Source organism: Dermacentor albipictus, chromosome 2 (genome assembly GCF_038994185.2).
Source record: "Dermacentor albipictus isolate Rhodes 1998 colony chromosome 2, USDA_Dalb.pri_finalv2, whole genome shotgun sequence".
In the NCBI taxonomy this organism is placed as follows: Eukaryota; Metazoa; Arthropoda; class Arachnida; order Ixodida; family Ixodidae; genus Dermacentor; species Dermacentor albipictus.
In genome coordinates this window covers 189,092,453-189,117,221 of record NC_091822.1, presented here as the reverse complement: position 1 = coordinate 189,117,221, position 24,769 = coordinate 189,092,453, and the positions used below count along the sequence as shown (strand labels likewise).

Genomic DNA, 24,769 nt, shown 5'->3' with positions numbered 1-24,769 from the left:
ATGAGTGGACACATCGCCGCCCAGTTGAAGAAAGTTAAGACCGCATGGGAAGGCCCTCAGATTCGCACCGCTGGAGGACACCTCATCACGCCGACTGGGATCTGCACGGCAAGAATAACTATTCATGACCGGACTTACCCTGCCACCTTCGTTATCCTCCAACAGTGTTCACGAGACGTCATTCTCGGTATGGACTTCCTGGACCAACACGGCGCAATCATCAACCTGAAGTCGAAGTCAGTAACGCTGTCGGAAGATAAAGCAATGCCGCCGGAGAGCCCTCGTAGTCACCACGCCTTGAGTGTGCTCGAAGATCAAGTGAGCGTCCCGCCTCGCTGCAGCATCGTTATTTCGGTCAGCACCGAAACACCCGCTGACGTAGAAGGCGTCATTGAAGGCGACCAACGTCTACTGCTAGACCATGAAATTTGCGTCGCAAGAGGGATCGCTCGACTGCATGGAGGGAAAACTGAAGTGTTGCTGACAAACTTCAGCCAGGAGTTCAAGCACATCAACAAGGGCACGACGATCGCGTACATCGAGGAAATTCTGGAAACAAGTAATGCGTTTGTCCTCTCGGATTCCGCCGCATCTACCCCGACGACCATGGTTCCCGAACCAGACTACGACATTAATCCAAATCTCCCTATGATTAAGCAACAGCAGCTCAGAAGTCTGCTCCGACGATACAAAGGCTGCTTTTCGACGTCATCGAGGATTCGACAAACACCAGTCGCCAAGCATCGCATAATCACCGAGGAATGCGCTCGCCCACTCCGTCAGAGCCCTTACCGAGTTTCGGCGCGAGAACGTGAAGCTATAAGAGAACAAGTCGACGAAATGCTGCGCGACGACATCATCCAGCCGTCGAAAAGCCCGTGGGTATCCCCTGTTGTTCTGGTAAAGAAAAAGGACGGAACCCTACGTTTCTGCGTCGATTATCGTCGTCTGAACAAGATCACGAAGAAGGACGTATACCCCCTCCCACGGATAGACGACGCATTGGATCGGCTCTGCAACGCTAAATACTTCTCGTCCATGGACCTAAAGTCTGGCTATTGGCAAATAGAAGTCGACGAAAGAGATCGCGAAAAGACCGCCTTCATCACCCCAGACGGCCTCTACGAGTTCAAGGTTATGCCATTCGGACTGTGCTCGGCGCCTGCAACGTTCCAGCGCGTGATGGACACGGTTTTAGCAGGATTGAAGTGGCAGACCTGTCTCGTATACTTGGATGACGTCGTCGTCTTCGCCGGAAATTTCGACGTTCACCTTAGGCGGCTGGCAACAGTACTAGAGGCCATCAGGTCATCAGGACTTACTCTGAAGCCGGAAAAGTGCCGCTTCGCTTACGAGGAGCTTCTATTTTTAGGCCACGTCATCAGCAAATCTGGAGTCCGCCCCGACCCGCAGAAGACAGCTGCCATAGCAAAGTACCCACAGCCCATCGACAAGAAGGCAGTGCGTAGATTTCTTGGCATGTGTGCCTACTACAGGCGATTTGTCAAGAACTTTTCACGCATCGCTGAGCCGCTGACGCAGCTAACTAAATGCGACGTCGAGTTCAAGTGGGAAACGCCGCAGGCCGAGGCATTTCAAGAACTCAAACGACGCATGCAGTCGCCGTCCGTACTTGCGCACTTCGACGATCACGCCGATACCGAAATCCACACTGACGCCAGCAGCCTAGGCCTCGGCGCCGTCCTGGTCCAGAGAAAAGATGGACATGAACACGTGATAGCTTACGCTAGCCGGTCGTTGTCAAAAGCGGAAGGCAATTATTCTACAACCGAAAAGGAATGCCTCGTCATCGTTTGGGCTACAGCGAAATTTCGCCCTTACTTATATGGCAGGCCATTCAAAGTCGTCAGCGACCATCACGCCTTGTGTTGGCTAGCGAATTTAAAGGATCCCTCAGGACGGCTGGCACGGTGGAGCCTCAGACTACAAGAATACGACATCACCGTAACATACAAGTCCGGACGAAAACACTCAGACGCCGATTGCCTATCCCGCGCCCCCATTGACCCGCCGCCGCAAGATGACGAGGATGACGACGCCTTCCTTGGAATAATAAGCGCGGAAGACTTCGCCGAACAACAACGAGCGGACCCGGAACTTAAAGGCCTCGTCGATTATTTGGAAGGGCACACCGACGTTGTCCCCAGGGCATTTAAGCGCGGATTATCTTCCTTCACGCTTCAAGACAGTCTACTCGTGAAGAACTTCTCGCCAGTCCGCGCCAATTACCTTCTTGTTGTCCCGTCAGGACTTCGTCCAGAAGTATTGCATGCCCTACATGACGATCCGACCGCTGGACACCGCGGATTTTCCCGGGCACTATCGAGGATACAAGAAAAGTATTATTGGCCGCGCCTGACCGCCAACGTCGCCCGTTATGTCAGAACATGCCGAGACTGTCAGCGACGCAAGACACCGCCGACAAGGCCAGCCGGATTACTACAGCCAATCGAGCCTCCTTGCCGACCATTCCAGCAGATCGGGATGGACTTGCTGGGACCCTTTCCGACGTCAATAACCGGAAATAAGTGGATCGTCGTGGCGACGGACTACCTCACCCGCTTCGCTGAAACAAAAGCACTGCCGAAAGGTAGCGCAGCCGAAGTGGCGAAATTCTTTGTCGAAAACATCCTGCTGCGACATGGCGCCCCAGAAGTCCTCATCACCGACCGAGGAACGGCCTTCACAGCGGAGCTCACCCAAGCCATTCTGAAATACAGTCAGACAAGGCACAGGAGGACAACGGCTTACCACCCGCAGACGAATGGTCTTACGGAGCGGCTGAATAAGACCCTCGCCGACATGCTAGCGATGTACGTCGACGTCGAACACAAGACCTGGGATGCCGTCCTGCCGTACGTAGCATTCGCTTATAACACGGCGGTGCAAGAAACAACACAGATCACGCCGTTTAAGCTGGTTTACGGCAGGAATCCGACGACGACGCTCGACGCCATGCTGCCGCACGTCACTGACGAGGAAAATCTTGACGTCGCTAGCTATCTCCAGCGCGCCGAAGAAGCCCGGCAGCTCCTCCGCCTGCGGATCAAGAACCAGCAGAAGACCGACAGCCGATACTACAACCTCCGACGACGCTTTGTCGAGTACCAGCCCGGTGACCGTGTTTGGGTTTGGACCCCTATACGCCGACGAGGACTGAGCGAGAAGCTTTTGCGTCGCTATTTTGGACCGTACAAGATCATCCGACGTATTGGTGCACTGGACTACGAGGTCGTGCCAGACGGCATTTCGCTGTCACAGCGGCGCCGCTCACGACCTGAAATTGTCCACGTTGTGCGGCTCAAGTCGTACCACCAGCGTTGACGAACTTTGGGACTTCGCGTAACTGACCTTTGGACTTTATTTCTTTTCGTTGTTTTGTTACTCATGTTTAATAAGTGTCCCTTTGTGTTTCGCTCTCTTTGTAGCATCGGGACGATGCTTTTTAAGAGGGGGGTATTGACACGTGTATTTATATTTATCGGGCGACCAGGTTTCACCGCCTAACAAATCTTATCGCACAGCGCGGGACGTGCTTGCATGTATCCAAAGTTTCTGGAAAGTTATCGATGCTTCTATCCGCTGTCTGTTGTCGCCGAACGTTGTGTTATCTGATTTCATCGCTTGACACGAATGGTGTAGAACATTTTAGAAGGCATGCGGATCCCAACGTTTAATCTGGAACATTCGATGATTGCTGTATAAAAGCCGACGCGCTTGACCCGCTGATCAGATTTACGACGATCGCCGACTGTGTTCGCCGCTCTCGTTGTGCTTTAAGTGTAGCCTGTTTTGTGGGCACAGGTTCGCCCAATAAAAGCTAGCTTTGCTTTTCACAGTACTTCTACTGTTTTCTTTGACGTCACGACCACGTGACAATATGAATGGTCCAATTTGAGTTATTTGTAATGTGTATACCAAGATATTTATATGACAATACAAAATCTAAGGGAACGTTCTTGAAATGGCAGGTGCTAAGAGGGACTTTTTTTCAATCACCGTACCGATATGATAAACGTTAGGCTATGGCAACGCCATGCTTTTCCATCTCATCCAGCAGGCCCCTTGATCGAAGCTCTCCCGTAAAGTAGTCGGCAGAAAACGTTTCGGAGCGGCTTCAGTACAACTTTCTTTTCTTCTCAGCGTCGCACTTGGCATAGTCGATCAAGTGATCCGGCAACAACGGAAAACCAGTATGGCTGCGCCCACGTCTTGCAAGTTGAAGCAGTCGAAAATGAGTCGAAACGTCGAAACCACGGTGATCTAAACCGTCAAAGCGGGAATTGTTAATGGAGTTATCGGAACAGTGTTGAAGCTCCCAGAACTGCCAGTAAATGAAACTTCTGTCGCCGAGCACGGATAATTCACGACACGCATGGAGCATTGAAAAATGCTCTGTTGAGACATGGCTGTCCGGTTTCAAAATGTGCATGAACGGCTGCTGATGGGATGCACTTGCGAAATAAAGCAAGAGCTGAATTCATTGGTCGACCATGAATTTGTTGACTTACTAGGTAGGAATCATGAACTCATGCATGTCAATATCCAGAATAAAAGCTGTCATACTTACCCAGGCGCACCTAAATCGTCAACATCTTTACAGGAGGCAAGCTGCTGCAGGAAGAGACTCTACTGGGGTTGACTGTCTTGTATACGATGTCAGAAGCCTTACGGAAGTCATCGCAAATGAAGGCGATATGCCCGAGCATCCAGGATGCATTGGCCACTCTTGTGCTAAAAGAAATTGGGGGAAACTTGGTAAGGCCTCTCGCGGCGTTTCTTCGAGGGAGGGTTATTTGCGCTGGCAAACAGCCGCGTATTTATGCTTTTCCTGTTTTGTTAAATTACGTTTCGTTCTGCGAAGAAATTGGCAGTAAAATTGCTAGAGAAACAAAGCTAAAAGGGAATATGACCCTACTTGGAACTTTCGGAAGAATTTATTGGGGGGAGTTGATGATGTGTGTGCTGTGTGAAAGCGTCAACGCACCGCGTGTGCGTGCATGCTTGGAGAATAAACACGCACAAACACTCGTTCACTCATTTCATTTCTTTTTAATGCAGTCGAAAGGAACAACTTTTTAAGTCTTTTGCCAAAGCATAGGACATTATGAGAATGAATCGAGTATCATCGTTGCTCGTATTCTCTAAAATTGAACATTGGTAGCCTTCAAAAATACAAAGTTAATTGTCTTGTCGCATCTGTGTTGTGCAGTTAAGTCTGCAGCTGCTGTCCCCAGACAAGTTTGTCGCCCACTGTTGCCTGCTCACGCTCGACTCCTTGGCGAGATGCAGCAAGGATCTACAGGAAGCTTTCTTTGAAGCACTTGACAAGCGCCTCGACACTCTGGGCACACTTCCAGTTAACGAGAAAACACGATTGTGCCAGCTGATCACATTCCTGTTGACTGCAGACATCAGAAGCAGCCATCCTGAAGAAGTGACCGATACAAGCTGTCCCGCACCGGCAGCGCCTACCATGCAAGCAGCCAGTCTAGATGGTATATCATGTGCATGTTCAATCACAAGTCTCATAAATTTTAATTCTTGAGTCATGCGATTGAAGCAGTGCACACCAGCATGTAGTCTGGGTGTGAAGCCTTTGTAAATTTCACATCTGTCGGCATGCAGCCTATTAACCCACATAAACAAAATATTAGACATGAGATAGCTGCTGTACTTTTTAAAATCTTCAACTCCTTGTCTGTGTGCAAAATAGCCTAAGAGATCGCTAGAAACATTATGTGCCTTTCCATGCAAAGTATTGATGAATTAGTACCATGGTGCTACTTTGCAAGCTAGAGAGAGAAAAGTAAATGAAAGGCAGTTCTACACATTAATGGTGCCCTTGCAGGGACATCAGTGTAAGTGCCTTGGAGGTGTCATTGGGGAAACAAAAGTCGAGACCTGTGGGTATTTTTGAAAACTTTACAGTAGTGAGCAGAAAAGGTATCGCCAGCCTTAGAGTTCTCTACTAAAGTTACGAGAGGGAAATGCAGCACTAGTGTCTACAGGAACATGAAGGTTTAGCCAGCATGGGATTGATGCATAGTGCCTAGATTTGCTAAACTTCATACGTCTGGCTTTCAGCAACGTGACTTTGCAAGTTGATTATTCAACAAAGTGTTGCAATAAAAATGCTACAGTTAGCAATAATTATGCAGGTAGATGTGCAGAGTCATATTGCTTTTGTTCGTTTAGAAAAACATTTGGCAAAAAGCATCTCAGGGTGACTGTCGGTGTCAGTGCAATTAGCATTAACACTGACATACCGTTTTACCATTGCTGAAGTGTGTTACATATGAGACTTGTACTTCAACAGCGCTGCTCTCTCGCTATTCCCTCTGGACACACTGCGCCATCTAACGCTGCTATGACCACCAGACGGTGAATATATTCAGACAAAATTGTGTGAATATTTATGGCACCTGTTGAATTCCCACCCAGCACCGCAGAAATCTGAAAGGATGTTTTTTTGTCCTTGAAGAGTGGCACATACCCAGAGGCTTATTCCCAGTGACGCAAATTGGTGTTAAAGTGGTTCGTTGAAGAGCAGCATGTGATGATAATGATGAAGCCTCAGATAATACCCAATGACCAAAGTTGGCATGAAAGAGGTTCATTGAAAAGTGGCACGTACCCAAGGTGGCGTGAAGGAGGTTCATTGAAGAGTGGCACACACCCAGTGTCACATACTCAGTGACCCAAATTGGCATGAAAGAGGTAGGTTTCGAAACCAGTTCACTCAGCACAGCAGCCTGGTGCTTTACCCAATAGCCTATGCTACCCAGTGACCCAAGTTGGAGTGAAAGGCATCATCGGATGCACCAAAAACTAGGTGAAGTGCTACCCAGTGACCCAAGTTGGAGTGAATAGGCATCATCGGACGCACCAAAAACTAGGTGAAGTTTCCAAAAAATGCCAATTGCATTAAGATATTACTTGAAAATTTAGGCTGCTAAAGGCAGATAAACTGCAATAAAGAAATACCACGAGAACATTCGAAGCTATTAAGCATGAAGATTAGACAAATCTGTATGCTACCCATCATTCCCATGGTGGCTGAATGATCGCAGCACCAGAGACTGCTTTCGTAATTTTTGCAGGAAGCTTCATGTCCTCAGTGGGATGCTAACTTTTCTCTTTTTCTGAATCTGCTACATCAGGAGGGCGTTCTTCTATTGCTTTCATGAGTACACTCATTTTGCACTGATTCCACTTATGCACAACTTTTTACTAAAGGTCGGTATTTCAATTTCAGGTTTCTCCTTCGGCATCTCGTCTGCTGCTGAGAAGTACCTGCATAACATGTTGCCATGTCTTCAGAATGAAGCATCACACAACACTTTGTACCCCACACTATGCCTATGGCTCAAACTAGTGCAGTGCCGCCCCAGTATGGAGGTGTTAGATGGCTTGTTACCTCAGCATTTTGTGCAGTGGTCTGCGGGAGAAGATCCGCTTGCGGCAAGAACCGTGCTAGAAATACTGGACAGGGTAAGGAAGAGCAGCCGCTGTGCCATGCATCCTTTGTTTCAAGCTACCCACTACAGTACATGTGACTAGTTCAGAAATTTATTTGCTGCACTTAAAAATGCCAACTACTTGAAGCAAATGGAAACATACCACAACCTCTCAAGTATGCATAAAGGAGACAGGAGAAAGAAACACTCTCCATTCATTCAACAAACGCTCTTCGAAAATTCTGTTTTTCATAAGCTCAGAATGAGGAAGTGGTTTTATGATGGCGGTTTGATGCACTGTTGTTGACTCGGCAAGAAGGACAGACAGACAGATAGATGGATGGACATAGCAAACCCAATTTCGGGCCTTCAACTGCTGTTGCAGTAAAATGAGGGAAGGTAGGGAGCTCAGCCAGATTAACACCCACTTGCTACTTTACATGAGGGTATGGAAAAGGTGACAGAAAGGAGTGGAGAGTGAACACTGCACACAGACAAGAGGTTGCATAGGATGCCCACAGACAGTCGCTAAGGCTGGTGTGGAAGCATGTGAACTGCTTCTTGTGCCAGCAGCATATCTTGTCACGGTACCTGAATCTTCATCTTTGAAAACATTCAGGAGTCCAGCTGCAAAAAGTGTATAGAAAAAGAGATGCTGCCTGTTGCAATGAGGACAGATGCAGAACAGATGCCTGATAATTTCGTGGTATCCACAGCACTCTGTATCAGTCATTCCTGTATGCATAATACAGCATGATATCATTATGCGGATGCACACATCTGCAGAATAAGGTTTCATAATTTTGCATTATTTTAACCTTCACTGTCACTTATCGTGGTACAATGCAAAGAAATCTTTTGCAATGGAGTGAATCACTTTGGTGATTTTACGTCAATTGATTTTCAGAGTCTACAGCCTGCCATTGAAGAAGCAAACTTTTCCAAAGTTCCGCCGTGGGTGCCTCTTATTGGACAGCAAGTGATAGAGGCTGTGCATAGAGGCTGGCTTGACCAGCTACACTGTCGAACTGGATTTTGCGGTTTCGCAGGAACCAACAGGGAGCCTAGTTGCAAGTACCCAGAGTGAGTTTTTCTTCCCTGTGAATTCAAGTTCAGGCAACCGACGCGTGCACAGTGGCACTGTGTATAGGCAATAGAAATCAGTCTGTTTGTGAACACGCTCTTCTGCAAAATTTTCGTTCCTTGTCAGGCAAAACCTGGCCTTGTCTCAGGGAGACAGCAGGGTGATTCGACTGGCAATGCTTGTCCTCATGAAGTCTTCCACAGCATGTCTTATGCAAGGTGAGTGCCAAAATTTACTGTACCTGATGCTGCTGTTACTGCCGATAAACCCATTACAACCGAGACTGAAATTCTTAAATTCGTTTCTGTGTGTGCATTATAGTTCTTAACTTTTGGCTAGTTGTGCAACCGGATGCCATTGCTGGACCAGTTCTTGTGACCATCAGCACCATGTGTATTTATACATGTTTGATTTGCCATATTCACCGTCTCTGTGCTTTGAGTTGTCAGTTAATTAAGCCTTGCTCTGCAAACAAGCTTCCTGGTTAGTTCTGAGAGCAGAGTGATTGCACTGGAAAGGCATTAGACCTGCCTTCAATACCCAAAGCAGAACAAATTTTTTCCCAACTGCAAAGCTTGCTTTATGAGAAACCTGCATGGGTTTCATTTGTAGCTTCATTCTACAGACCGGTGGATCACAACTCTTCCCTTTCTGAACTTTCCTCCACCTTGCAGTTCTCTGCAGAACTGACCTGCCACATCTGTGACCCTTTGTTAAACCTATAGTGGCGGCTCAGTGGCTATGGTGCTGTGATGCCGAGCATGGGAATGCAGGTTCAATACTTGCTTATGGCTGCTGCATTTTGATGGGGGCACAACACAGAAAAAGCACCTGCACTTAGATTTAGGTGCACATTTAAAAACCCCACGTAGTCTCAATTATTCCAGAGGTGTCCCTCATAACACCTGGTGCAGTTTCAGGACATTAAGCCCCATAATTTAGATTTGATAAATTGACTCTTTTTTTAAATGCAGGCATGCAGGAAGGCCTGCCGAAAGCCCTAGAAGCTGGTCTTACTTGGCTTCGGTCAAAAACAGGAGCAGTAGCCAGTGTGCCTGACGCAGACTGTCTTGTGCAGTTGTTCCTGGAGCAAGATGATCAGCTAATGGAGTGCCTCCTCAGTGAACTGCTTTTACACTTACACAAGTGAGTAGTCTGTCAAATGGTTACAATTAATGGCTACATTAAGCTGGATTGTGAAGTGTACTGAGCAAACTAGTAAGGACAATGTTATAGTTGAAAGTTACAAATGCACAGTCACTTTTCCTTTCTTTTTCTCTCTATAAAGTAAGCCATGGTGAGTGTATAAGTTGCACTAAGTCCTCCAAGGCAAAACTTTTCAAACATATTGTCACTTTCTGAGGATTAATCAAATGACACATCTCATATCTTGCTGTTTTTACCTTCTTTTTTTTTAACTTATAAAAGCAGAAGTGTGTTGTATTGCAATATAAACACAAGTTTTCACACCATCTGCCAAGGTGCTAAAGCAAAATAATTTTTTCAATTCATAAAACATGTCCAAGGAAACAACTATATGAAGCTAGCTGACAATGTCCACTTTCTTGGATACTTACAACTTTGCCTCTGACTGCATACCAACCACACTATCCGATTCCGAACCAGTTGGTACATCGTCATGAAAATCTTTTAGCTGAATCACGAAAAAAGACACACAAGATGTGCCATCTCTTGCATCACAATTCAGCTTACAGTTATCGTGCCTGTTCTAGTACTCTTCAGTAGCCAAGAAGAAACTAATACTCCTTAATCAGGTTCATCAAAATGTGTCTGCTTTTCAGGCCTTCCATCTGGATGGCAACCACAATGATCGCAGATCCACACAGGATGTTCCTGAAGTTTCTTGGCTCACTAGGAAATGACCATGTCACCTTGATTGACTTTTTGACATCCCAGGAAACCTGTGCCTTGCTTTACTTTGTGCGCTACCTCAAGCTGTTGCTTTCTGACTGGGATAATTTTGTGAAGTGCCACGATGAACTGTCTGTTAGCAGTGAAGTTCACGACACATCTGGCCAAGAGGCATCTGCGCAGCTTGATGTCACCATGGCAACTCTCGTCAGGACACGGATGAAGTTGGAGAAAATGACACAGAAACATAACCTTCTGCCCTTCAGTGTAGCTCCTCTGGTCAGGCTGATTGAAAGGTGTGAAGACATCTATGAAGGTGTTTCATAAAACATTTGGGGAGATCTCTGTTTCACTTCACGATCGCTGAAACCTGCAGTGGCAAAGAGCCGACTTCGCCGGATAATGGTTGCCGATTCATTTTTGAACACTTGTGTGACTCTTACTTTCTGGGCCATCTGACTGGCAACCACACCTTCTCATAGCTCATATTCACTTTGTCTCGCTGCTCCCCTTTGCCCATCTTCCTCTATTGTTCCACAACTTCTCTCTCTATCGTCTGCTCCACTATATGTCAAACAACTTCTATTTTACAGGGATTAGACTTGCAAGCATAAGCTGTGCCATGTAAGTGTACTGCCTGCTGTTGCCTTCAAAATATATTGTAACGATGTGGGATCAATGAGGACACAGAGCAGCACCACCAACAAATACTTTATCAGTTGTCAAAGAAAACCAACAACTTCATCTCCATGTTTAACCCAAAAACCCACGCTACTTCAACCTCGTCCCCACTGGCACATACTTACGGCAATGTAGTCGTGCCAAATATAGTTGTGCCAATAGCACATGCACCATCACACTGTTGGCATTTTGCATGCTACAAACCCTGCACCAACTACTGAGAGTAACTTGTGCGATAGTTCAGCTTAGTACACCTGATTGCCAGATTTGTATTGTAGCAGTGACATAAGTTTGATCCTGAGTGGCAACAGCAGGCTAACATTTGTTTTAAAGCAAAGCATTCTTTGCCTCTTCCTTCAGCTTTTCTACTGCTGCTGCTGTTACCTTGCATGCCCTGTCGGGTTGGGGGAGTTGAGAATGCATATTATGTACATGGCCGGGGCGCGGGAGAGGAGTCTGAGACTTCAATGAGAGCTCTCTAGGCGTCGCCACAATGCCCTCTGGACGGGTGCACTTATGTGTGAGCCCCTGCAAAAGCATTCAAAAAGCTGCAGCATTTAACTTTGTACTCACACACAACAGCCCAGAGGGGCGATAGAATGGTAGAGTAGAACGAGGAGACAGAGAATACGCGAAGCCAACGGCATGATGAAACAAGTGAATCACAGCCTTGCCACTCTTCACCAGTGGCAGCTCGCATACATACATGAGGATTGCAGGAGAAGGGAAAGACGCCGTCAGAAAGCGTGGTTTGTCTGTGGTCTCTTCAAGAAATGAAATGCTACTACTAGACATGGTGACAGTTGTGGACAAATGGTAAAAATTTTAATTGAAGGTACAGTATGGCACGGTTCTGTTATTTCTGAAAAATAAATGTTGTGCAACTTTGTCCATGTGAATAATTTACGCAGGACGTGCACATGCAAAACCACATTAAAGCACCACAGTGTCAAGAGGACAATGCGCAAGTGGCCATCCAGCAAATCAACACTTAAGCCACGATGCGATGCGCCGTGTGAGGCAATGACAGTGCTAATCTCGCAGGCTATAAACTATAGCACACAACAACGCCTCAAGCAAATAGGTCTCACTCTATGTTTTGCATACTACATTAACAAATGCAAGTGGTGCACGCAAGGTAACATTTAACATCAAATCACGACTGTCGTATGCCATAAACATCACCGCCGCAAACAGCACAAAAAAACTTTGCCGATATTGATTCCCACAGTGCGTGAGATCTGCATAATCTTTATTACCCTCTTCATCATGACGTCAGTTCCATGTGACTGCTATGTAAGCAACATGTGATGGCCAATCCACTAAACCCTATTCTTGCCTTGCGTCCCCTGAAAGCTCTACTCAATTTTAGTGACAAAGACAACTCGTTACAGTAAAACATTTGTGTTTATTACATGATCACCGAGACAGGCGAGTGTTCGTAATATATTTACATAATTTTATGGACAGAAGCAAATTATTCCGATGTGGTGGCCTATCATCGTCGATAACGGTAACGCTTGAAGTGAAACCACAACTGAAATATGTTGTTGTGGAATTGGCAGCGAAATCCACGCTTGTATGAGTACTCCCATTCGCGATTAACGATCTTGAAGGCTATGTCCTGTAAAAGACAACAACAGGCTGATTTAGACGGTGCCACAAAACATAGATGTCATGACCTTTATAAAGAGCAAACAGCAGATGTAGTACACATAACATGAAACAAGAAAAACTCAGTGTCGTTCCACTCTGTGAAGAAGGATGACCAGCGAAGCTGTGTATGTGGGCCCCTTAATAGCAAACTGCACCTCCACCGCGGGTCAGCCCGGTATTGCACTATTTCCGGAATCGGCCCACGTATGAGGAGTGCCTAAAGCCTGCTTCACCTCCGCTGTGGGTCAGCCTGGTATTGTGCTATCTTTGGGATGGGCACACGTATGGGGAGTGCCTAACACCTCTTTCACCTCTGTCGTGGTTTGGCCCGGCATTGCGCCATCTTCGGGATCGATGCACGTATGGGGAGTGCTTAACGCCTGCTTCACCTATGCCGCGGGTCGGTCTGGCATTGCACTATCTTCGGGATTTTTTTCCACACGTGGACACGATAGTGGGGAAAGTAGCCCTTAACAGCTTCGCTGTATAAAGAAAAATTATACAGTGAAGAACACTAATGGATTGTGCTGACCAAAAGTAAAACTACAAGTATGTTAGGATTTTCTTGCCATTAACCTCTCGTAATGTTTGCAAATTTGCATAGCTCCCTCTTATAAACATGAGAAACTTTGCGCAATGCATCTAGTAACTAAAATACTTGGCAACTATTTTCAGAAACCTGACTGAGACATCTGTTCAGTTTGTGCGTTTGGTAGGTGTTACCTCGATGAATTCTGCTTCGATCAAAGGTCCAACAGTGTTCCATTATGGAGCTAACAGGACATGGCAGTTATCTGTACTAGTTCTTAAGGGTGATATGAGAAACAAGTACACATGCTCATAAAGCATTGTGGCAGGGCACAGGTTAAACTAGGATGTGACTTGCCTCATATGGGGGTCCCGCATGGAACCGTAGAATGGAAAAGTCTTTGTTGCCTTCAATGGGAGTCTGAAATTGGCAAAGCAGATGACACAGTTATGTAACCAGCCCACCAAAGTGGTAGTCTGAGGCACTGATGACAGGTTGCTAATCTTGTACGGTGTGCACACTCAGTTGTGAAAATGACAGTGCAGTGTGTAGCTGCTCTTCTAGAAACAAAGCTTGTTCTATAGGGACACAAAAAGAGGAATACTGCTGAACTTTGATATAACGAACACAAATATAATGAATTATTGGATATAACAAGGTAAATCTAAATGTTTCTCACTGACATCGGTCTGTAACAAACATACAGTTGACTCTCGTTACAACGGACCCTGATAATCCGACAAAAAATGTCAGTTTTATCTCAAGTCCGTAACATTTGAAACACCTCACTTCCGAAACCTTGGTCATGATGTGTAACAACATTATTGCAAAGAGTGAATGACGAATGTCCAAAGTAAAAAAATAAACAGAAAGAAAGTAGCAGTTTTGCCCGAAAGGCGAAGCATCGATTGCGATAGCAAATTAGTAAACAGCTATGCAAAGTAAGGATATTAGTTTTATCGGCTGTATAAAGTAGTAAACATTAGCTTACTAACTAAATTAACAAGCACGTGTCATGCACACACAGCTGAACATGAACGGATCTTGCTCGATGATTGGGGAAAGTCGCTGTCAAAACGGAGTGAGGAAGCGCAGCAGCAACAGCGAGCGAATTGACCTTTGTGCCGTCTCTCACTTCAATGCGAACATCGAAAGCACAGTGCATACAAAGCTGCCAGGATTGGCCGCACTTTGTCCACATCGCAGATCGCTTTCAAGATTCGGCGCCTGCATGGTTAACAGCAGCCGCCAGAGTAGAAACCCTCTTTCCCTCGCCACCCCCACTCGTGCCTCATGCACGGAAGCCTGTGCGTGCCGGCACGCTTCTGCCCCACTTTTCTACCTCCCTCGCGCACACAACATTGAGCTGTGATGGTCGGCTGACCTTTGCAAATCAATTGCTAGTCCGTGTCGACACGGCAAAAGTCCGTTTTATATGCCGCTGCAGCCGACAGTCCGTTGTAGCATGGCCCATTAAAAGCAAGCTTCGTTGGATTAATAAAATAGGTAGAGTAAACTAAGGTTGAAATGTGGTCCGTTATATCCGAAAGTCTGTTGTACACAGGTCCGTTGTAACGTGCATAAACTCTTATGCTTACAACGAAGGTATTTTCATGTCAGATGTGACTTCACTATAGTGCGGTTCTAGTGTATTAAGGTAAGCTTGAATAGTAAGTGCAATTGGCGTGAGATTGAGCAGATTCACTGCCTGGCAGGCACTGGCTGAACCATGGATATTGTGGATTGTGCCGCGTGTCGTCTGCTAGGCACTATGTGCTTACATGTGCGTGTACAGCGTGAATATCCATAAAACACCGCTTCTTCCATGGCCGTAGCACAGTCATAAATGCTGGTCTGAATTTTTTAAAGGTGTACAAAAGCATTTAGGGTTCGGCTGTCGTCACTGCGTTGTAGTAAGATCCTCAAATATCTGTGTCAAGTGTGCTATGTGTTATTGTTGCAACACAATCATATCAACATTATTATAGCTTTGTGTTTAAAGGACATCACAAAAAGCATGCTTACTTTGTTTTAAACAAATGAAGTGGTAGCAGTGAGATGTGAATACTGCTGCGCTTTAGTGACTTGTCATGATGGGTTGATAAATACGCAATCTCTGTGACACCGCGAAACATGAACGGGGTTGGGGTGGTGTGAACATCACTCGGCAATTGAAAGAAGAGCCATAAGCATGCACTCATATCACATCATATGTTTCATATTACGATAACTGCATTATGACAACTGCGATAATTGGAATACTCTTGCTTAGTGTTTACGCGAATAGGCATGTTGCTTTAATATGTGGTTCTGGTGCCACTACAGTGAATTAATTTTGCCTGACTTTTGTACTTTCATTTGCTGCTAGAAAAAGGAAGCTAAATAGGGTAACATCATTTGGGACACGGCAGTCTTTAGACGGAGGACATCATAACACTGAATTGAAAGGCAGCTATTATAATTTATGTTCGCTCTTCGTTGTTGCAATCTTAGCTTGATGCAAGACAGCGGCCATTATTGCCTGGAGTAAAACTACATATTGATTTTAGCTCCTCAAATATTTACAACTTTGCCACATCGCTGCCATGCGCATAACCGTGCAAGGGCGATAAAAATAACTTGATACGATGTCATTTATGTGTATGAAGCAACCTGATGATCCTACTAACATACCGTCACTCACAGTGGCCTAGCTTACCTAATTGGGCTTCATTAACTGTTTGCAATTCACAGCAAATAAAAACAAAGTAAAATAAAAGGAGATGTAGAGTGTGCATTAACTTACTACTTTACCTTTGTCTTACAGGAACACAGACATTTTGAAGCTGGTGCAAAATTAGCAGAGAATGCAGAATTAACTGGCGCTACAGTACTACCATAGTTGGTGGAACGCAAGTGAAGCATAAACAAAAAGCCCAGAGAAAGTGCCGAAGAGTCTGTGGCGGAGTACCAGTCACCCGTTGAATGACAGTTTGCACTTCTTTGAAGTAAATAAATATGTGTGCATTTCATGCGCAGCCTTATTTAGTATACACATCAAGTTCTTGGTCTATCCCAGTATGCCAGCCGGAGTTCACATTACAAACTGGCTTGCTATTACAGCAAGGAGAGCACTTACCAGAAAGTATTCCGGTGTCTGGTTCTTGTCTATCAAGTCAGGGTAGAAAATCTGTAAAAGAAGGCAGCAAAAGTATCTAGTGAGTAGCAGAAACGCTGACCAATGGGTGGGCGAATACATACTGAACACATAGCAACACTACTGATATGAGCCACAGCACAGACAAGGCACTGCCAATGTTGTACCATAGAAATTCAGTAATTTGGGATGCAGGGTTTGCAGCAGTTCTTGTGAAAAAGGAAAAAAAGTTGCAGGTATTTATTACAATTTTCCAAGGCCCTGGAAAGGCATTTTCAAGGTCTAAACTTTAAAGCAACATTATGTTCAACAGATTAAAGAATATATACATCAAGTAAACAATAAGTTAAGCAAACTTTTTTTGTGCACAAATGAAAACAGCAAAGAAGAAATCTTGGCAAGCAAATAACCATAAAACACTACAAAGCTGCTAACCATATTGGACTGGCCTGGCTCTTGTATTGTACAAACCTTGCTGCAAGATTAACAATGCTTAGGAGGCATAGCTGAAAATTTTCAAGAATCTATAAATGCCACTAGTACACTCTAAATACAGCCGCCCTGAATGTTCCAACAGCAGCAACAGCCGGACGTGGCCGCGCATGTGCTGTCACTTGCTGGAAGCACCGAAAGGTCCAGTGTTATACAGCCAAATCCACTTATAACGACACCAATTTTAACAATATATTGGTTATAACAATGAGAAGCTGCTGCATCGTCAACTTTTGTATGTTTACCATGGTGAAATAACCTGCTTACTACAATGCCCCAATGCCGCATTACCAGATATAATGAGTGAAGTCTTGCTGCTGCGTGTCCGAGATGAAAGGTAGTGAAATACGACATCCTTGAAAAGAAAAAAAAGAAAATGAAAAATTCGAGCCGCTGCACGATGGCTTGCTGCTCCAACAGCCGCTGCGAGCTCATTTTCCAGCATTCTTCACGCGCCTCTTTCCTGTCACCTTTCCACCCTTCTGAACACAAATGGGCTATGCCCATAGCTCTACGCCGCACCACCCTCCGAAACACGAATGGACCGTGCCAACTGCGCTGCTCGCTTGTTGCCCACTGGCTCCTCATTCAGCACAGTTCTGCAAACAGCTTAATCGCTGGCGTTCATCTTTGTTGGTTGCGTTAAAATTGTTCCTGGCCACACGGATTCTCAGCCTCATTTGACTCACCGCCAAAACGGAAGATAGCTGATCCGCCTGCTGATTATCGGCAATCGTTGCCAGTGAAAAGAAAGCGCACGGCTATAGATTTGGAAACTAAGTGCTTCTAGCTGATGAGGTGATTGTCGCGACTTTGCTTGCATCGGACAGCGACCGCGACGACGGCAACAATGACGTGGTAGGGCACGGCAACAATGACGTGGTAGGGCAGGCTGCCTCAACGTTGTCCTCACAGGAGGCCCAGCAGATAGTTCAGTCCCTGCGGGGCTTCGTTCTTGCGAGGCACCTTCCACTGCACTACGTGGAGCACCTGGATGCCTTGGAGAAGGACGTCGGCAAGCTTTGCTTAAAGCATGCAAGGTTGACAGACATAGGGTTTTCTTGTGCAAGCAAGCCAGTGAGTCCTGATGAGGTGATTGTCGCGATTGTGCTTGCATCGGATAGCGACGGCAACGGCGGCAACGATGACGCGGTAGGGCAGGCTGCCTCAACATTGTCCTCACAGGAGGCCCAGCAGATAGTTCAGACCCTGCGGGGCTTCGTTCTTGCGAGGCACCTTCCACTGCACTACGTAGAGCACCTGGATGCCTTGGAGAAGGATGTCGGCAAGCTTTGCTTAAAGCATGCAAGGCTGACGGACATAGGGTTTTCTTGTGCAAGCAAGCCAGTGAGAAGCATGTTGAAAGATGCTTGTGGTGATCTCAGCTTAACGTTCCTTCTGGATTTCTCAAGCTGACAGGCTGCCGCGGCAACCTTCTCACATTCTTTAAAAGGCTCCCTTTTAGGGCCACCAAAGCGATGCCTTGGCGGTGCTCGCATATCGCTTGCCACACATGCAGTTATAGCAGTGCCATCCTTTAACACTGACAGCCGTGACTTGTTACATGCCATTGGAGTGCCCAGGAAGTAATTAAGGGTCTGATTCTTGCTGAAAAATGGTTGCTTACTTTCATGATCAAATACTTTTTGTTACACGTTTCATGTTGTTAGCTTTTGCATTACGGTACTTTTCATCTATCCTGTTGCTTGAAAACAGTGGTGAACAATTTTCACATATTATGCACATACCCAGATCTCTATCTGATACAATCAAAAGACAACATGCAGCCTTACATTGAACTTGTAGCCCTGGACAATTTTCGGAGGTGGGTTGTCCATGTCATAGTGAGTCTGGTTGTACTTGTTCCACTCGAAGCCCTGGCAGTGACAATGTAAGGAGATGCTGACATTAGTGCCACTGCCTCAGAAAAATGAAGCAATCATGAAGCCAAAAATTATGCATGCAAAGGCCCCTGGTTCTCCAGAAACTGCTGAACTTTATCAAGATTTTAGCAAGAACCAAAATTAGGCTGAGGGCACTGTGAGCGATGACTAACTGTCAGCGAGACAGGAATTCTAATAGTCCAGTGGCCATGACAAACTACACATTAGGGTTACATTATGCAGTTTTTGGAGAAGTGTGTGAAACCATAATCCATTTTACCTTTACTTCAATGAGAAGCAAGAAAATTTTAGTTGTGATGTTAAAAAGAGTTTGTTAATTCACGCCAATTAAGTAATGCAGTCATAAGGGCACCTTTCTGTGTCTTTAGGATTGCACTTATTTTCTTTGCTGCTGTACAATTGCATACAGAGGAGCTGTTCTGCAAGTGTCCACCCAGTGGACGTGGACATGTCGATTTCGTCTGCTGTTGAAGTGCTAATTGGCTGAAGGTGCCCGTTTTCTTCTGACGCTTACCCCCGCCCAGCCAATCAGAACTTCAGCAGCAGACGAAATGGACATGTCCACTATATGGACACTTACAGAATACCCCCTAGGTGTGCGTTAATGATACCATTGCAGGAGCTTCCTTTGCACTTGTGGTTTGCCTTGAAGCAGTGCAGATACCAAACTTTTCATGTTTTCGTTTTTATACTAAGTACTACTGTCTTTGCAGTTGCAGATTGTGCATCACAACACAGAGCACACCACCGTGCGCTATTTAGTTTTCACAGATTTTTCATACTGCTTTAAGCTTTGGAAATCGTCAAATCTGGTGCAGTCAACAGCAACACGATTTTTCGATGTAGTTACAAAAAAAAGCTATGAGGCATGTAAAATGCCTGGTTGTGACACATGACAGATTTTGGCATGAATGCTTCTAGGTTACCCTGTACATCGCCTTGTGCATGGGCTGTGTGATGCCTGCAGTGCACTGCTATGCAGTAGATGATGGTGAGGTGTCACACTTCACGAGGCCTCTCACACAGGTTGAGCGACAAAGGTAGCAGCATACACACCGTGTGAACACGGTTGAAGTAACGGGGCTTGCGTGGTCGGTACTTGTCCGACCAGAGGTACGTCTTGTCCTGGAGAGGCGATTCCACGCTGAATGAAGACTCATCCGCATTCATGCCTCGCCGGGCCTCTTGCTCAAACGCTTGCTCGGCCTCTGTCCCACCCAAATTCTGCATAGACAAAAGGAGTGTTAGCATCACAGTGTGGTCCTGCCATTTGCAACAGACATGTAAGCTCAGCACATAATTCTCCAGGCCACATGCACACACAAACACATGCACACACAAACACACACACACACACACACACACACACACACACACACACACACACACACACACATATGTGTATGCATGCGCGCACAATTTTGAAATGTAAGGGAACTGCAAGATTGTATCTCACAAAATGAATGCAAAGATGATGATTATGCAAAATAGAAGTGAGGCGCCTCACGCCTCACTTCTATTTTGCATAATGAATCCTTACCAACTAGCTCAGCTTTCTGTCGTTCTTAAAGATGATGAGCTGCTTCCACTGAAAGCTTAAATGGTGTCAAGCTAATTTACACTAACACAACACACACACGTTACAATACAGTAAAAGCTCGTTAACTTGAATTCTACGGGGATGCTAAAAAGTTCGAATTGTACAAAATTCAAAATAATCAAAGCCAGAAAAAAAAATTGCTCAGTTAGGGTGCGTATAAAGTCTGACGCAATGTGAGCACGTGTGTACGTGCAAGCATACTATGTCACGTTGGTGAGAACAACAACGTCTATAGTTTGAAGCAGTGGCACAGCCAACGTAACCGGACACGGCCAACGCGGTCTGCCGTGCTGATGTCGAAATGGTTCTTGCTCCATCTGCGCGTTCGTCGCGCTGACCCACAATGCATGGCACCAGAGAAAAAGGTGCCCACGCCGCTTCGTCGACGGTCGCAGACAGCCGTTCAAGGTGGCGTGCAGGTTGGGGATCGTTCTGTGCATGCTTCTAAGACAGCAGCGTTCACAGGCACGGTGCGCACGTCTAGAGGGAATGGCATTTCAGCTGGCGCAGTGTAAGCGCCTAGCGTGACTGGCCACAAGAACCTGCGGCGAAAACGTAAGCCTGCCTTTGTACTGCCGACGGTTCCTGCAGGAACAGGAACTGTGCTCTACAATGCACTCGCAAAACACACTACAACCTGCTGCAATGTTGGTCTCCGTTGTACTTTCGTTGCTGCACTAGCTGCATGTTGCCACAGGTGGCGTCCAAACACGTATAGAAGTGATGCTTTCCTTTGTATAATAGCCACAAATTTCAAAGGCCATGCTTTTCTGTTACTGTGAACGTCATGGCTGCCATTTTTTAGAAATTACCTAGTGCCACTTCTTGGCAGAACACCTTGCAGAGAAAGAGCATAGCCTCCAAGATGTAAAATGAAAAAAAAAAAAGAAAAATAAAGAAACAGAAAAAAAAAAACTCAGCGCCAAGTCCGCATCTTTATCTTCAAGGTCTTGAGACAGGGAGAGAACCGACCTATAACAGAGGTGTTGGCCATGGCTGGCCTGGCACAAATGAGTCTCTCTCCAATCCGGCCTAAACAAAGGGCCGCAGATGGAATAAGCAAAGATGCGCGGCCCGCGCGGCATCGCCAGCGTCGCCAACATGGTGCAGTACATAACCTCCAAGCCTGGCTGCCCTAGCGCCACACAGTCTGTAAGCCCTCGCGCAGCGTCGTGAGCTGGCTCGTTGAGATTAGTCGGTGGCGGTACGGATTTCAGGGTGAATTAGCGGGATGCGTTACATACTGCTTTCAATACACTGTTAGACAGACCGCAGCGGCTACTTAAAATTATCCAACATTTCGAATTAATGAGCTGTGAATTAATGAACTTTCACTGTAGTGTTGCAGTGGTTACATGAAATCATGATGGCAGGTCACATAATGTGTAAAGCAGACAACTGGCACTTTATTGCTGGCTACGAGGAGTGGATTCGACTGGTGAGAAGTGTAGAGGACCGTTGGTGGCCTATGATTATCTTGGCTTTTGTCAGGGAGCTACAGCACCAGTTATAGATACCACTCCTGGAAGCTAACTCTCCAATGCTATACCCCCCTTTGTTTAGTTTTCTACAGACAGCATGCAAGAGCATCGCCCTTTCTAAATAAAATTAGATTAGGAAATTTGATGGCATAAGCTGAAGTCATCTGATGCAAGAGAGGGTAACTGGAGACTGCAGGGAGAGCCCTTTTTAGAATAGAATATCTCAGCAACCTTCGGTTTGCTATTGACACTGTCCTGTTCAACAACATGGGACGAGTTACAACAAATGATTGAGGACCATAACAGAGAGAGTGTAATAGTGGGGTTGAAGATTATTATGCAGAAGACAAAGATAATGATCAATAGCCGGGCAAGGGAACAAGAGTTCAGGATCGCAAGCCAGCCTATAGAATCTGTGAAGGAGTATGTTTACTTAGGTCAATTACTCACAGGGAACCCTGATCATGAAAAGGAAACTTACAGAAGAATAAAAATGGGATGGAGTACATATGGCAGACACTGTCAGCTCCTGACTGGAGGCTTAGCATTATTATTGAAAAGAAAGGTGTACAATCAGTGCATTTTACTGGTTCTGACATATGGGGCAGAAACTTGGAAACTGACAAAGAAGCTTGAGAACAAGCTAAGGACCATGCAAAGAGCGATGGAACTAAGAATGCTAGGCATAACGTTAAGAGACAGAAAGAGAGTAGTGTGGATCAGAGAGCAAATGGGGATAGCCAATATTCTAATTGACATTAAGAGAAAAAAATGGAGCTGGGCAGGTCATGTAATGCATAGGTTAGGTAACCGGTGGACCATTAGGGTTAAAAAATGGGCGCCAAGAGAAGGGAAGCGCAGTCGAGGACGGCAGAAGACTATGTGGGGTGACAAAATTCGGAAATTTGCAAGCGCTAGTTGGAATCAGTTGGCGCAGGACAGGTATAATAGGAGAACGCAGGGAGAGGCCTTTGCCTGCAATGGACATGTGTGTTTGTGTTTTACATGTATTTGAATAGGCCGCACCAGAGTTGGGCCCGAGCTAAAGCTTCCTCTTAACTTGAAGCACATGTTTGACCTAATATACCATATTTACTCGAATCTAATGCGCACTTTTTTTCCTATAAAATGGGCCCAAAAATTGCATGCACCTTAGAATCGAGTACAACCCTAAATATGCGTTACCATAGTGCCATCGGCATTTCAAAATGGCCTCCTCGTACGCGTTTCGAGCCTAGCTGCTGTAGCTTCCTCCATGTGCTGTAGTACATGTGCTTAGGCAATGTCTCCTTTGGCTTAGATTAGTGCACTGCCCGTCTTCCCACTTTCTGCGTCTGCTCTATCAGCATGGAAGTACAACTTGCGAGGGAGAACACCACTGAATTTGCAGATAATTATATGCAAAGCATTAGTTGAATCTGTATTAATGTATGCAATAACATTATAGTATGGCATTTGCTCACACTAGATAAAAAAAACCTTGAACAATACAATTAAATGAATTGTAAATACAGTAACTTATGACACTCCATTGCAACCAGCTGACTTAGAAAAAACATGTGTTCTTGGTGTACTGCGAATACAGCAACTCTTTAATTTTGTTGTGCGTTCGTGGTAATACTTTTCTGATGATTTCAAGATACCAGTTCGCGAAAATGTAACATTACTTACAACAGAGCGCTTTGTTGAATCACGTTGTCATACTAATTATGATAGCAAGAGGTGTGAATATTATGTTCCATGTCTTTTTAATGAAATTGATGATGACTTCTCCAGAATTACCTCCAAAAGAAAAAAAATGCATAAAGAAATTAGAAAATGGTGTGTGTCTGTGGGGGCCAATATATAATGTAACACAAAGGTTCTTACATGAACTGCATTGGCTTGACATCAAATACACTTTCATTTTTTATTACACTTTCTTTTTAACACATCATTGATCTCTGTGTATAAATCCGGTTTTTGTAAGATGCTGTTATGCACATCTGGAATATCATTTTCAATTGTTGAATTCAGAAAAATGATGGGTAGAATGTGATGTTGATACAATAACTCTGTGGCACACTTTTGTTGTATACATTTAGATGCTCTATCTACTGCCTGGTTGGTCGACAAGCGCAATGTGCTTATACCTATCAACTGAATGCTATCATTACCAAATGTATATATTGAAATAAAAATTGAAATTGAAAATTGAAAAAAAAAAATAGAAAGTGCCAACTGCAATGACAAGCTGAGTTCATCACGATGCCGCAATTAAAAGGAAAGCAATCACGTATGCGGAGGTGGGCAGAAATCGGGCCAAATCATGGGTGTTCGGAGTTCCAAAAACTTGCGTGTGGGACTGGCGCAAACAGGAGAGGCGTTCTACACCCGTGGCTGCTACTTACGCGCGGCCCTCATCGTGAAAGTGATCTGCGACGGAGACAAGAGTCTGCACTTCTAGGTGCACCGAAATGTGTTCTCCTCGCTTAGTTCGCGTTGAAGCGAGAAGCCACACAAAGGTCAACTCCCTCGCTCCCGCTACCGAACTTTCTCACTCCAGCGTTTTGATAAAGACTTTCTGCGGTCATTGAGTGAGACGTGTTCATGTTTGCTTGTGCTTGCGTGACACCATGCTTGTTAATTTAGTTAGTAAGCGAATGTTTAAAAGGCTATACAAATAAAACTACTATCCTTACTTTTCGTATAGCTGTTTACTAATTTGCTATCGTCATCGATGGTTCGTCTTTCAGGCAAAACTGTAACTTTTTTAATTTATTGCAATTATAGTGCATTGCGAGTAAATTTTTGTTTTTTCCAAATGAGAGAAAGTTCTATTTTTGTATGAAAGAATGAGATGTGTGGTACTGC

At 45.4% G+C, this 24,769-nt stretch overlaps 2 protein-coding genes and 1 long non-coding RNA gene across 6 annotated transcripts in view; 1 reads left to right on the top strand and 2 right to left on the bottom strand.

The window, feature by feature from the left end:
- LOC135919712 (uncharacterized) overlaps positions 1-4,729 on the bottom strand; it is a 103,090-nt gene extending 98,361 nt beyond the window's left edge. For both annotated transcript variants that reach the window (XR_011512320.1, XR_010570037.1), the window contains exon 1: positions 4,592-4,729. This is a non-coding gene — a long non-coding RNA (uncharacterized lncRNA). The remainder of the gene's footprint in view (positions 1-4,591) is intronic.
- lin (protein lines homolog) lies at positions 4,080-16,331 on the top strand. Of its 3 annotated transcripts, none has more exons than XM_065453546.2 (9): positions 4,080-4,535; positions 4,625-4,779; positions 5,234-5,519; positions 7,280-7,515; positions 8,389-8,564; positions 8,692-8,783; positions 9,540-9,711; positions 10,368-10,733; positions 16,110-16,331. In XM_065453546.2, the coding sequence occupies exons 1-9, from the start codon at positions 4,427-4,429 to the stop codon at positions 16,141-16,143; spliced, it is 1,626 nt and encodes a 541-aa protein (XP_065309618.1). In that variant the 5' UTR covers positions 4,080-4,426; the 3' UTR covers positions 16,144-16,331. The 3 variants fall into 3 exon arrangements, with proteins under 3 accessions (XP_065309618.1, XP_065309637.1, XP_065309627.1); XM_065453565.2 differs by lacking the exon at positions 16,110-16,331 and adding an exon at positions 11,031-11,052 and having other exon boundaries at positions 4,081-4,535; XM_065453555.2 differs by lacking the exon at positions 16,110-16,331 and having other exon boundaries at positions 4,082-4,535; positions 10,368-12,007.
- The window catches only part of cactin (cactin, spliceosome C complex subunit), a 38,846-nt gene continuing 26,337 nt past the window's right edge, over positions 12,261-24,769 (bottom strand). The window contains exons 15-19 of the mRNA XM_065453538.2: positions 19,892-20,059; positions 18,725-18,808; positions 16,422-16,472; positions 13,661-13,723; positions 12,261-12,742 (exon numbers count right to left, since the gene is read on the bottom strand). Coding sequence (XP_065309610.1) covers positions 12,617-12,742; positions 13,661-13,723; positions 16,422-16,472; positions 18,725-18,808; positions 19,892-20,059 — 492 coding nt within the window. The 3' untranslated portion in view covers positions 12,261-12,616. The remainder of the gene's footprint in view (positions 12,743-13,660; positions 13,724-16,421; positions 16,473-18,724; positions 18,809-19,891; positions 20,060-24,769) is intronic.

Excerpts from the sequence above, each read along its gene's own strand:
- lin (XM_065453546.2), top strand. The coding sequence starts at position 4,427 with ATGGCTGTCCGGTTTCAAAATGTGCATGAACGGCTGCTGATGGGATGC. Across the intron at positions 4,780-5,233 it reads AAGAAATTGGGGGAAACTTG|TTAAGTCTGCAGCTGCTGTC; the intron begins GTAAGGCCTCTC and ends TGTGTTGTGCAG. Across the intron at positions 7,516-8,388 it reads TGCTAGAAATACTGGACAGG|AGTCTACAGCCTGCCATTGA; the intron begins GTAAGGAAGAGC and ends ATTGATTTTCAG.